The following is an 11,632-nucleotide window of genomic DNA, read 5'->3' on the forward strand; positions in this document are numbered from 1 at the left end:
ATGACAAAAATGTAAACTGCAGTTATACTGCACTCTAACTGCAGTTACACTGCAAAATTACTGCAGTAAAAAAAACTGTTACTTTGGATGCAGTATTTGCCACATACTGCACTCTGACTGCAATTTAAGTTGCAGATGTTCACGAGAGGCTGGACAAGTATAGGAGGGAGCGAAGGTACTCACACTCATCTAAGTTGGACCCAGCCATCACAACATTGAAGCGAGAGGTTAGTGCTTTCACACCTCCCACCATGCCTGCTGTTAGACCCGTCACTGTACCACCTATCCCGGTGCCTTCCCCAGCCCAGGCTACTCAGGGCCCCGCTGAGGCGATGGACCGTATCATTGCAATGCTAGTGTGTGCTGGAGCAGAGGCCACAACAGTCTAACAGTCAGTTCCAAAAAGGGAATAGGAACAAAGTGAGGTCTTATGGGCCATGTGAAGTGTGTGGGAATACTGGACACAATACTCACTTTCACTGCAGGGCCAATCACCTCTGCTTTCTCTGTCATGCAGCTGGCCATGCACGCTCTCAGTGCCCCAAGGCCGCAGCTCTGAGCCCAGCTGGTGGAGTACCCAAAGTAACCAAGCTCATAGCTGAGTACCAGTCCATCTTTTCCAGGCATTAGTTGGATTGTGGAAAAGCTACTGGCTGTTTTCATCGCATCCGACTCAGTGACGAGAAACCCTTTTGGATGCCATACCGACACCTTTCACCTAATCAGTATGAGAAGCTCAAGCAAGCATTGAATTAGATGGAAGAACGTGAAATCATAAGGAAGTCTATTAGTGAGTTCGCCTCACCCCCTTTTCCTTGTCTGGAAGAAGTCTGGAGACCTGAGACTCTGTACTGACTTTCATTGGCTCAATGTTCGTACCATCAAAGACGCTCACCCACTCACTCACCAGGCTGACGCGCTGGCTACTTTAGGTGGAAATGCCTTTTTCTCCACGATGGACCTTATCTCTGGCTACTACAATGTGGAAATACATCAGGATGACCAGAGATTCACAGCCTTTACATCGACATTTGGATTGTATGAATACAACCGTATGCCACAGGGGTTATCTAATAGTCATGCAACATTCATGAGGATGATGCTAAATATCTTCGGGGATCAGAACTTTCTTAGCCTGCTGTGTTACCTTGATGATGTCTTCGTCTATGCGCCCACTGAAGACCTGGCTTTGCAGTGACTAGAAATGGTCTTTGAATGTCTGATATTACGTATTTTATACAGGATTAGTTAATGTTTGATAATTGAGAGCTGCATAAGGATTTGGAGGATGAGGACATTCCATGTATTTATTTCTGTCACTGGTGGGTGCCAGAAGGTATGCGGACCAAGATAGCTGGGGGACCACTGGTGCTAATCTTAGAATGAGTATGTGATGGAATATCCTGACTAGGGTGCAACACGATTTCATATAGGGTGATCCTCTATATGTGGCGAGGAGTGACACTCAATAATGGTTGGCAACTGTTGGATAGAATTAGCTTGCAAACAAGTATATAAGCTAAGAGATTTCCTTTGTTCAGTTAGTTCATATAGCAGTGGGCCACCCACGGGCCGTTTGCTATGTGAACCCGGTACCGCAATATTAAACACTTTGAATCAACTCTCCATGTACAGTTGAAGTCGGAAGTTTACATACACCTAAGCCAAATACATTTAAACTCAGTTTTTCACAATTCCTGACATTTAATCCTAGTAAAATGTCCCTGTCTTAGGTCAGTTAGGATCACCACTTTAATTTGAGAATGTGAAATGTCAGAATAATAGTAGAGAGAATGATTTATTTCAGCTTTTATTTCTTTCATCACATTCCCAGTGGGTCAGAAGTTTACATACCCTCAAATAGTATTTGGTAGCATTGCCTTTCAATTGTCTAACTTGGGTCAAACGTTTTGGGTAGCCTTCCACAAGCTTCCCACAATAAGTTGGGTGAATTTTGGCCCATTTCTCCTGACAGAGCTGGTATAACTGAGTCAGGTTTGTAGGCCTCCTTGCTCGCACACGCTTTTTCAGTTCTGCCCACACATTTTATATAGGATTGAGGTCAGGGCTTTGTGATGGCCACTCCAATACTTTTTGCGACCAAGCTTTAACTTCTTGACTGATGTCTTGAGATGTTGCTTCAATATATCCACATAATTTTCCTTCCTCATGATGCCATCTCTTTTGAGAAGTGCACCAGTCCCTCCTGCAGCAAAGCACCCCCACAGCATGATGCTGCCACCTCCGTTCTTCACGGTTGGGATGGTGTTCTTCGGCTTGCAAGCAACCCCCATTTTCCTCCAAACATAACGATGGTCATTATGGCCAAACAGTTCTATTTTTGTTTCATCAGACCAGAGGACATTTCTCCAAAAGTACAATATTTTCCCCATGTGCAGTTGCAAACCGTAGTCTGGCTTTTTATGACGGTTTTGGAGCAATGGCTTCTTCCTTGCTGAGCGGCCTTTCAGGTTATGTCGATATAGGACTCGTTTTACTGTGGATATAGATACTTTGCTGCTGTTCTGGGATTGATTTGCACTTTTCGCACCAAAGTACGTTCATCTCTAGGAGACAGAACGCGTCTCCTTCTTGAGCGGTATGACGGCTGCGTCGTCCCATGGTGTTTATACTTGTGTACTATTGTTTGTACAGATGAACGTGGTACCTTCAGGTGTTTGGAGGTCTACAATTTTTTTTCTGAGGTCTTGGCTGATTTCTTTTGATTTTCGCATGATGTCAAGCAAAGAGGCACTGAGTTTGAAGGTAGGCCTTGAAATACATCCACAGGTACACCTCCAATTGACTCAAATGATGTCATTAAGCCTATCAGAAGCTTCTAAAGCCATGACATCATTTTCTGGAATTTTCCAAGCTGTTTAAAGGCACAGTCAACTTAGTGTATGTAAACTTCTGACCCACTGGAATTGTGATACAGTGCATTATAAGTGAAATAATCTGTCTGTAAACAATTGTTGGAAAAATGACTTGTGTCATGCACAAAGTAGATGTCCTAACCGACTTGCCAAAACTATAGTTTGTTAACAAGAAATGTGTGGAGTGGTTGAAAAACTAGTTTTAAGTGTATGTAAACTTCCGACTTCAACTGTAAGTGTTTTAACTATTCTCTTGCATCCTGAACTCCTCGATACCAGAAAACTCATCATAACAATGTCTCAAGGCTCACAACCTGAAGCTGGCCCCAGAAAAAGTGTCACTTTTTCACAGAGGCATGTGATGTTCTTGGGGCATATCATCAGTGCGGATGGCTAGCTACAGATCCTGAGAAAGTGAAGGCCATTGCAGGCGTGACGGAAGCTGACCTGATGGAAGACGGTACTGACATCCCCTCTCAGAAGAAATTGGAGTCATTCCTCTGGATGGAGGTGTATTACCAACAGTTCATTGAAGGCTGCTCGACCATCGCAAAGCCTCTCTTTGGGTTGACAACTGGGCACAAGGCTCCACTCTGCAATATGAAGAAGCGACACTCACCTGTCAGGAAGCTGATAGCAGCTGACTGTGCTATCCCAGGTACAAAAAGGGGGATCTACAGCGAGACCAATAGCCTTCGTGAGCAAGTCACTCAGTTATGCGCAGTCGAGGTATCCTGCACAAAAGCTTGAGTTCTTTGCCATGAAATGGGCTATCTGCGATAAGTTCCACCATTGGCTACGGGGGCAGCAATTCACCGTATGGACAGATAACAATCCCTTGACATACATTCGGACAAAAGCAAAGCTTGATGCTTGTGAGCAGAGATGGGTTGCCAAGCTGGCACCGTACTAGTTTGACATCAAGTACATCCCTGGTCCCAAAAACTTTGTTGCAGATGCCCTGAGCAGAGAGAGTACTTCATACGACCCAGTTCCGTACGAGACATTACTAACCGAAGCTAATGCTGTGCGCACAGACCAAGTGCAAGATGTGTTTCGCTGGTCCACCCATCCCTTTGACAAAGCCTTTAACACCAACGAGGTAGTCATTAACTGCCAGACTGCTGTTGACACCCCATCTGGTGCTTTATCAAGACAGGAAGTTGCTGCTGTTCTTCACTCACACAGGCGCTGGGTGGAGGATGTGAGTTCCGTGCACTGCTGTTGCCACAGCTTCCACAGGCTGTGATGCCATCAGAGCAGTCCGATGTCGATGTGCTGCCACAAGACCAACTGTTGAGTAAGCAGCGTGATGACGACGTGATGAGCAGAGTGATCTTCTTTGTGGAGCGGGGATGAAGACTGTCACGGGTGAGCGTCCTCACGTGTCTGTCGAGGTTCTGCGTCTTCTCAGAAGTTGGAATAAGTTGACCATAAAGATGGGTGTATTGTATCGCGTTTCGAAGAACGTGGTTACAAAGAGGAAAGCTTACCTGTATGTGGTCCTAGTCTCCATGAGAGCCATGGTGTTGAAGGGTGTCCATGATGAAGCTGGCCACCAGAGACAACAGAGGACTATGTACCTGACAAGACAGAGGTTCTTCTGGCATGGTCTGGAGAGGGATGTCAAGGAGTATGTGCGGTGCTGCAGGAGATGCGTCGTGAACAAGACTCCTGATCCGGAGGCCAGAGCTCCGCTGGAGAGTATAATCACATCTGAGCCTCTCAACCTAGTGTGCATTAACTTTTAACAAACAAGTCCCTGGATGTGCTCGTTGTTACTGACCACTTCACCAAATTGGCTCATGCCTTCTTGTGTCCGAACCAGTCTGCTAAGTCTGTGGCTCATCAGTTATGGAACAACTACTTCTGTGTCTACGGGTTACCTCACGGTATACACTCAGATCAGGGAGCCAACTTGGAGAGTACTCTAATCGCAGAGCTCTTGAGCGTTGCAGGCGTCCAGAAGTCCCACACCACGCCATACCATCCGATGGGCAATGGGTCCTGTGAAAGGCTGAATAGGACATTGGGAAACATGACCTGGGCTCTGCCGGCGAGAGCAAAGCACAGATGGCCTCAGGCTCTGAAGTCTCTCACGTATGCATACAACTGTACAATCCATGAGACCACAGGCTTTGCCGATTTCCTGCAGTGGATGATGATGATGATAGTGATGCTGAGTACAGAACAAAGGTGTGGGTGTCGGAGCTGCCCTCAGAAGGAACAGGTGACACGAGCCTGGAGTATGATGTGTGATCCTTGGATGCTCAGGACATTTCACATCTTGATTCTGTTCCAGATGTATCGTGTTACAGGAGGGGGTCGCAGTTCCGGAGCGACCCACTAGGTGTCCTCCTCCGACAACCTTAGGCACCTCCTCACTCACAGTCTGGACTAATCATGATCCTATTGGTGTCACCTGTGTCTACCTGTTCACCTGTGTATTTATGCCCTCACTTCCCTGTGTTCCCTTGCTCAGTTTTCTCTGCTAGTTTCTAGATATCAAGCAGTTCGAATCAGTGTCTGATCGCGAGGCGTATGTACAGATACTTGAGAAGTGTTCTCCCTGTTTCATTGTTGTTTCAGTCGTAGTTAGTATTTCGTATTTTTGCTGTCAGCCTGTTTTTGGAGACCAATTTGCTCCTCATTTATTTTATCGCGACAAGTCCGTTATTTTGTATCCTGGCTTTGGGACCACCAGTAAAGATCCTTGTTTCACCATCTCTGCCTACTGCCTACTGTCTATCCTGCACCGCACCTGGGTCACACCTCACACCAACCCTTACAGTATCGTAGCCTGAGGTCCTGCCTCAATCAGAGTCCTCGAGACTCTGGCTCAGAACTTAACAGTGTAGTGAGTGAGCACACTGACCAGTCTCCTTCTGACCATCCCCATACTGACCTACCAAACTCTGACCATTCCTTACCTGACCAGTTACACACTGACTGTGTTGACGCACCCACCATCACCACAGCACACGACACTGTCACCTCTTGTGTAGTTGAAGGTTCTCTGGGTCGTATTAGGTTAAGGGCAGGAAGACTACTTCAACCAGTGTCGAGATTTATTGAGATGAGGAATCAGCAGAGAGTTAGAGATTGAAAGGTTTTCATACCTATGTGAAGGTGAAGTTGTCGGGTGAGGTTGTGTCTCTCTCTGGCGGGAGGTAAGCTTGGCTTATATGGCTTATATGGTGTCGAGTAAAGCTTAAACCATGTATTTAGATTGTAGTTAGGTATTGTAGGTAGTTATCGTAGGTTATTGTAGTTATCGTAGGTTATTGTATGTAATTATTCTAGGTAAGTATTGTATTCAGCTGAGCCCGGTGAAGCACGAGGCTAGCTAACCCACTACCTGGACTAGCTAGCGGGTAGCTACTGGTAACTATTAGCAACTGTGGATAGTTGTTTCACGCTTGAGAGTACCTGTAATTACGCCAGCTAGCTGCCTACCATTCAGCTGTTTTTCTAACCTCATTGTCTGAAGCGTTAACATTAGGTAGTTAGTAGCTACTGTGCTCGAAATGTAGCTAGCTTGTTGCTACCTGGATAGCTAACTAAACAATAGCTGGAACGACCTAGCGAATAGATGCAAACTGGCTGAGTCGATTCAGTGGCTAGCTTTGCCCTTGGCTAGCTAACAGTAGCTGCTAGGGGTAAGTTAACCTACATTTGTGTTTTGTTTTTACATACTGGTAACCAGAGTCGTTCAAGGGAATTCGGGACATGGGTGACTAGTTAACGTTAGCTTGGCTCTCTCTGTGTGTTCGTGCCGTGGGAGTAGGGTTTTTTTCGTTGGCAGAAAGCAATGGCTAGCTAGTATGCTAACTATTCTAGCTAACTAACTGGCTGAATAAGTTGACGTCGGACTCGCTCAAGCTGTCGGGACTAACCCAGAACATTACACAACGTTAGACATGGACACGAATGATCTGCTTGGCATGTTGACACACTGGTGGTTTGTTGTGGCCGAGTATTGGTGCTAAACCATGTTGTTGGAGGCTGGCATGCTAGTTGGCTGTGGCATCATAGGATTCGGTGCCCTGGACGGTTTTCACGGAAGAATACTGTACCAAGTTAGCTAGCTGAATAAACTAAGCTAGTCTATTCCTAGAAAACATTGAACCGCTGTAGTTTACAACAATTATAGTTTCTGAGGTGGAAGTTGGGAGAGTTATATTTGGGTGTTCCAGTGTAACGTAAGTGAGGGAGGCCCCGCTCTCTCGCTTTCCCAGATGTTTAGTTTATTTCATTCCGATCTCCTTTGCATTATTGTAGCCATTTTGTGTAGCCTGTCAACTATGCGTCTGTCTATCCCTGTTCTCTCCTCTCCGCACAGGCTATACAAACGCCTCACACCGCATGGCTGCTGCCACTCTAACCTGGTGGTCCCTGCACGCAAAAAAAATGCTCTACAACATTTGGAGAGTACGACCCTGCCTTACACAGGAAGCGGCACAGGTCCTAATCCAGGCACTTGTCATCTCCCGTCTGGATTACTGCAACTCGCTGTTGTCTGGGCTCCCTGCCTGTGCCATTAACCCCTACAACTCATCCAGAATGCCGCAGCCCGTCTGGTGTTCAACCTTCACAAGTTCTCTCACATCACCCCGCTCCTCCGCACACTCCACTGGCTTCCAGTTGAAGCTCGCATCTGCTACAAGACCATGGTGCTTGCCTACGGAGCTGTGAGGGGAACGGCACCTCCGTACCTTCAGGCTCTGATCAGTCCCTACACCCAAACGAGGGCATTGCGTTCATCCACCTCTGGCCTGCTGGCCCCCCTACCTCTGCGGAAGCACAGTTCCCGCTCAGCCCAGTCAAAACTGTTCGCTGCTCTGGCACCCCAATGGTGGAACAAGCTCCCTCACGACGCCAGGACAGCGGAGTCACTCACCACCTTCCGGAGACACTTGAAACCCCACCTCTTTAAGGAATACCTGGAATAGGATAAAGTAATCCTTCTACACCCCCTTACCCCACACCCCCCCCAAAAAATATATATATATTGTAAAGTGGTTATCCCACTGGCTATAAGGTGAATGCACCAATTTGTAAGTCGCTCTGGATAAGAGCGTCTGCTAAATGACGTAAATGTAAATGTGAGGTATCTCTCTTATGAGTATTTTGTTTTGTTAAAGGCTAATATGTGAATACAGAGGGTCAAAGGTATTTACATATTTTATTTGTTGTTGTTTTTTTACAACCATGTGGACATGGTTAGATGTCAAAGAATGAGAGGAGGATCTAATAAGTCCCTTATTGTGGTTTTCTTTTTTATTTGAGGTCCTTTCAAGTCACTGAATATAATTAACATGTGACAGGCATGTTTACCTATGAGGGCTAAGGGGACTGATCAACCTCTTTTCACTCTAATTCTCGTGGAGAATAGTCTGACGACTGGAATATTTAGTGACTGTTTTAGAAGTAGGGTCTGCATCCTCAATACACATCTCTACCTTTTTATTTTCTCTTCTAAGTTGTAAAGAAAATTATTCTGCATCATTTTCTACATACAGTGTGTTGAGTGTTCCTGTACCTGGTATGTTTGCATAGTGCAGTTGTGTATTTTCTGTTTAGTTTGCTAGTGGAATTCAGTAGGGGGGAGTGTAACAGGGTTATTATTGGTGATTCCCGTAGCCACTCTATTGTAAGCCAATTCGTTTTTTGCTTTTCGTTTTGGTATTGCCTTCACCTAATCAACATGGAATCTTACTAGCTGGTTTGCATTGCTTGCTTACGAAGGGTGGTGTTTGAGTTAGAATAATCCCAGTCAACAAGCGCCAAACCAGAGGTAAATTAACTGTTGCAAAGCACTGTACATCAAAAGTGATTTTTATACTCTTAAGTGCAGATCGGAATGTACAAGTTATATACATTTGTTTGTAAACATTGCTGGAATATTGTAAATGAGATATGGTGTTTTGTTTGTGAATACTTGTGGTACATTTTGTTGAATATAATTTCAGCAAATGCAAGCTGGTTATTCACAGTGTCTGGGGGTGTTTTATGTATTTTGTACAGCGCGCATGCAGAGAGTAGAATGATCTGTGGTGGCTGCATTGCATTACGTACTATCCGTGCTGTTTTTCTATCAGATAATAAATCCATGACTGGTGCTACATGCTGGAGTCCTTGTCGATTATTGTTTACAACGCAAGAAGAGTACTGTTACACTTGCATATTGATAATATCCCCATAATCTAAAATAGACATAAACATGGCCTGGCCAATTTCCTTCCTATTAACAAAAGTCAGACATGCTTTCTTTCTGTAAAATATGCTTTCTTTCTGTAAAATAAACCAACCTTGAACTTCAACTTCTTCACCAGCTCAGTGACATGTTTTTTAAATGACAGTTTGTCATCAAGCCAGATACCAAAAAATGTGTTGGAAGGAAGGAACTCAATTTCTGTACCATTCAAATGAGTTATTACAAAATAATTTAAATCTGGCTTATGGGACCGAGAAAAAAGCATGCATTTTGCTTAGTTTGCATTTCGCACAAATGTTTGATCCAATAGTGACCTCTGTATAGTAGGCTATTTTTCGTCCTGTTATCCCAATAGAAAAAATCATAACATTACCACTACCTAATCAGAAAGGGAAGGTCCAGCAACGCTACAATCAATGGTTGGCTAGTCAATATGTCAATCCAACTCAAGATGCAAGGTTTGTCCAATGACGAGTGTAAATCGTTTGATTTACTGCCTGAAGCTATACATAGCCTACTTGGTTTCATTGCTAAAACAATCATTCATACCACCATAAGACAGTGAAAATACATCATCCTTTTTTCAGTATATAAATATAGAATATGCAGTATGTTCAACTTGGATAAAAATAAAAATGTAGTGATTAAATTCAATGGAAATTCAGAATGTGATATTTCTGTTCAGTATTTCTTGTATCTTGTTTAAGCAATTTATATCACTCCAAATGTGTAGCCTACATTCAACCATACTTTCTAGTTACATGCATATTGTTATTGCACCAATGAAACAATGAATTGCCTTCTAAAGCGGTCGTAAATATCCATTTATTTTTAGAGATGCATTGAGGAAGAGGCCTGGCTATAAGCACATAGATGCGTTATCATAACTCAATAACCTACAAAAATAACTATTTTACAGTACTGTAACTACAAGCGTTATTGACATTATTTGGGGGGGGACTGTATTAACAATAAATCACCTGGTGGGGAAAATATATATTTAAGAATAACTTCTTTAGAAAGTTCTTAACTGCATAAGGAGTAACATATTTATGCTATCAATTACACCCTATTCCTTTTATAGTGCACTACTTTGGCTCTGGTCAAAGGTACTGCACTATATAGGGAATAGGGTGCCATTTGGGACATATTCAGGCATTATTCTGCTCAGGAAGTGTGCTACAATTACTCTATTCTTGGAATATTTGTAAATCACTTTCCCAGAATAGGGCGATAGATATATCAAGGAATGAGGGCCCATTCAACCTTGCAACACTTTTGGCAGATTTTACCTTTATTTTTGTTGACTTCTGATATCAGGAAGTCTCCCTGTTGTGTAACATCATGTAACTAACGTCTCATATCAAGGATTTTATTTATATTACACTTTCTAAAAACTGCCCTTCTAATTTTCTGGAGGTTAAGTCCATATATGACAGGGTTTAATACAGGTGGTATAACAAGGAATTGTACAGCCATTGCATTACGCATATTTAGAGTAATATTAACATTACTATTCCACCCTTGCAAATTGTCAAACAGGGTCACTGTGATGAAAATAACCATTGTCAATAAATGTGGCACACATGTCTGTGTGAACTTCATCCTTCCCTCAGCTGACTTTACACAAGTCCTTACAACCTGACAGTAAGAAAAGGCAATGAAAAGTATCTGTAAAACATAACCCACTATTATACATTTGCTCCAAATCTGATTGATGGTTATGGGTAAACATGCATGTTTCAGTATAGATGGATTGTCACAGAAGATTTTGTCAATGCGAGATCCACACAAAGGAAGTCCGACTGTTAAACTAAGTGTAATGAGTGCTATAAACAAAGGATAACACCAAGAAAATAAGAGTAACTTTCTAACAGTTAAAGATGTCACAATGGTATGATATAGTAATGGTCTGCATATTGCCACATACCTGTCATAAGACATCACTGTTAGAATAGACATTTCACACATGACAGATGTGTATATTACATAGGCTTGAATCAAACATCCACCATAAGATATCACCTGAACATCTGACTGAAGGTCCAGTAAGAACTTGGGGTAGAAACCAGCGGTTCCGTACAATCCATTGACACATAGACTACACAGAAAGATATACATGGGCTCATGGAGGCCTTTCTCCTGAATGATTGTAATGATCAGAGTCAAATTCACAGTGATGATGAGAAGGAATGTGATAAGAGACAAGATAAAATATAATGATTTGTTGTTAAATGTCTCTTGTAAGCCAAATAGGTAAAAGAACTTGACTTGCGTTGAGTTCTCCATTGTTCATTTTCTTTCTCTGGTCAATGCAGCAATTCTTAGTCCTTACAAGGCTTGAGTGTGTATGGATGTGAATGAATGCGAGTCAGAATTTTTTGATTCTGTGTAGGCTCAAACTAAACACAATCGTTTTAACAAAACAAATTCACATCCTCCATCAAACTATTATTCTTAAAAATAAAAAAAGATCCAGATAATATCTGTACATTATCAGACTTCTGAGGTGTAAAAGAAATAAAGAAACTTGTGTCCA

General features: G+C 43.1%; 1 protein-coding gene across 1 annotated transcript in view; it reads right to left on the minus strand.

Annotated features, from left to right (window-relative positions):
* The window catches only part of LOC121568196 (olfactory receptor 6N1-like), an 82,445-nt gene extending 71,063 nt beyond the window's left edge, over window positions 1–11,382 (minus strand). The window contains exons 1-2 of the mRNA XM_045216881.1: window positions 10,479–11,382; window positions 4,370–4,427 (exon numbers count right to left, since the gene is read on the minus strand). Of these exons, the coding sequence (XP_045072816.1) occupies window positions 4,370–4,427; window positions 10,479–11,382 (962 nt within the window). The remainder of the gene's footprint in view (window positions 1–4,369; window positions 4,428–10,478) is intronic.
* Between the last annotated feature and the right edge of the window lie 250 nt (window positions 11,383–11,632).

This window comes from Coregonus clupeaformis, chromosome 6 (assembly GCF_020615455.1).
Source record: "Coregonus clupeaformis isolate EN_2021a chromosome 6, ASM2061545v1, whole genome shotgun sequence".
Lineage (NCBI taxonomy): Eukaryota > Metazoa > Chordata > Actinopteri > Salmoniformes > Salmonidae > Coregonus > Coregonus clupeaformis.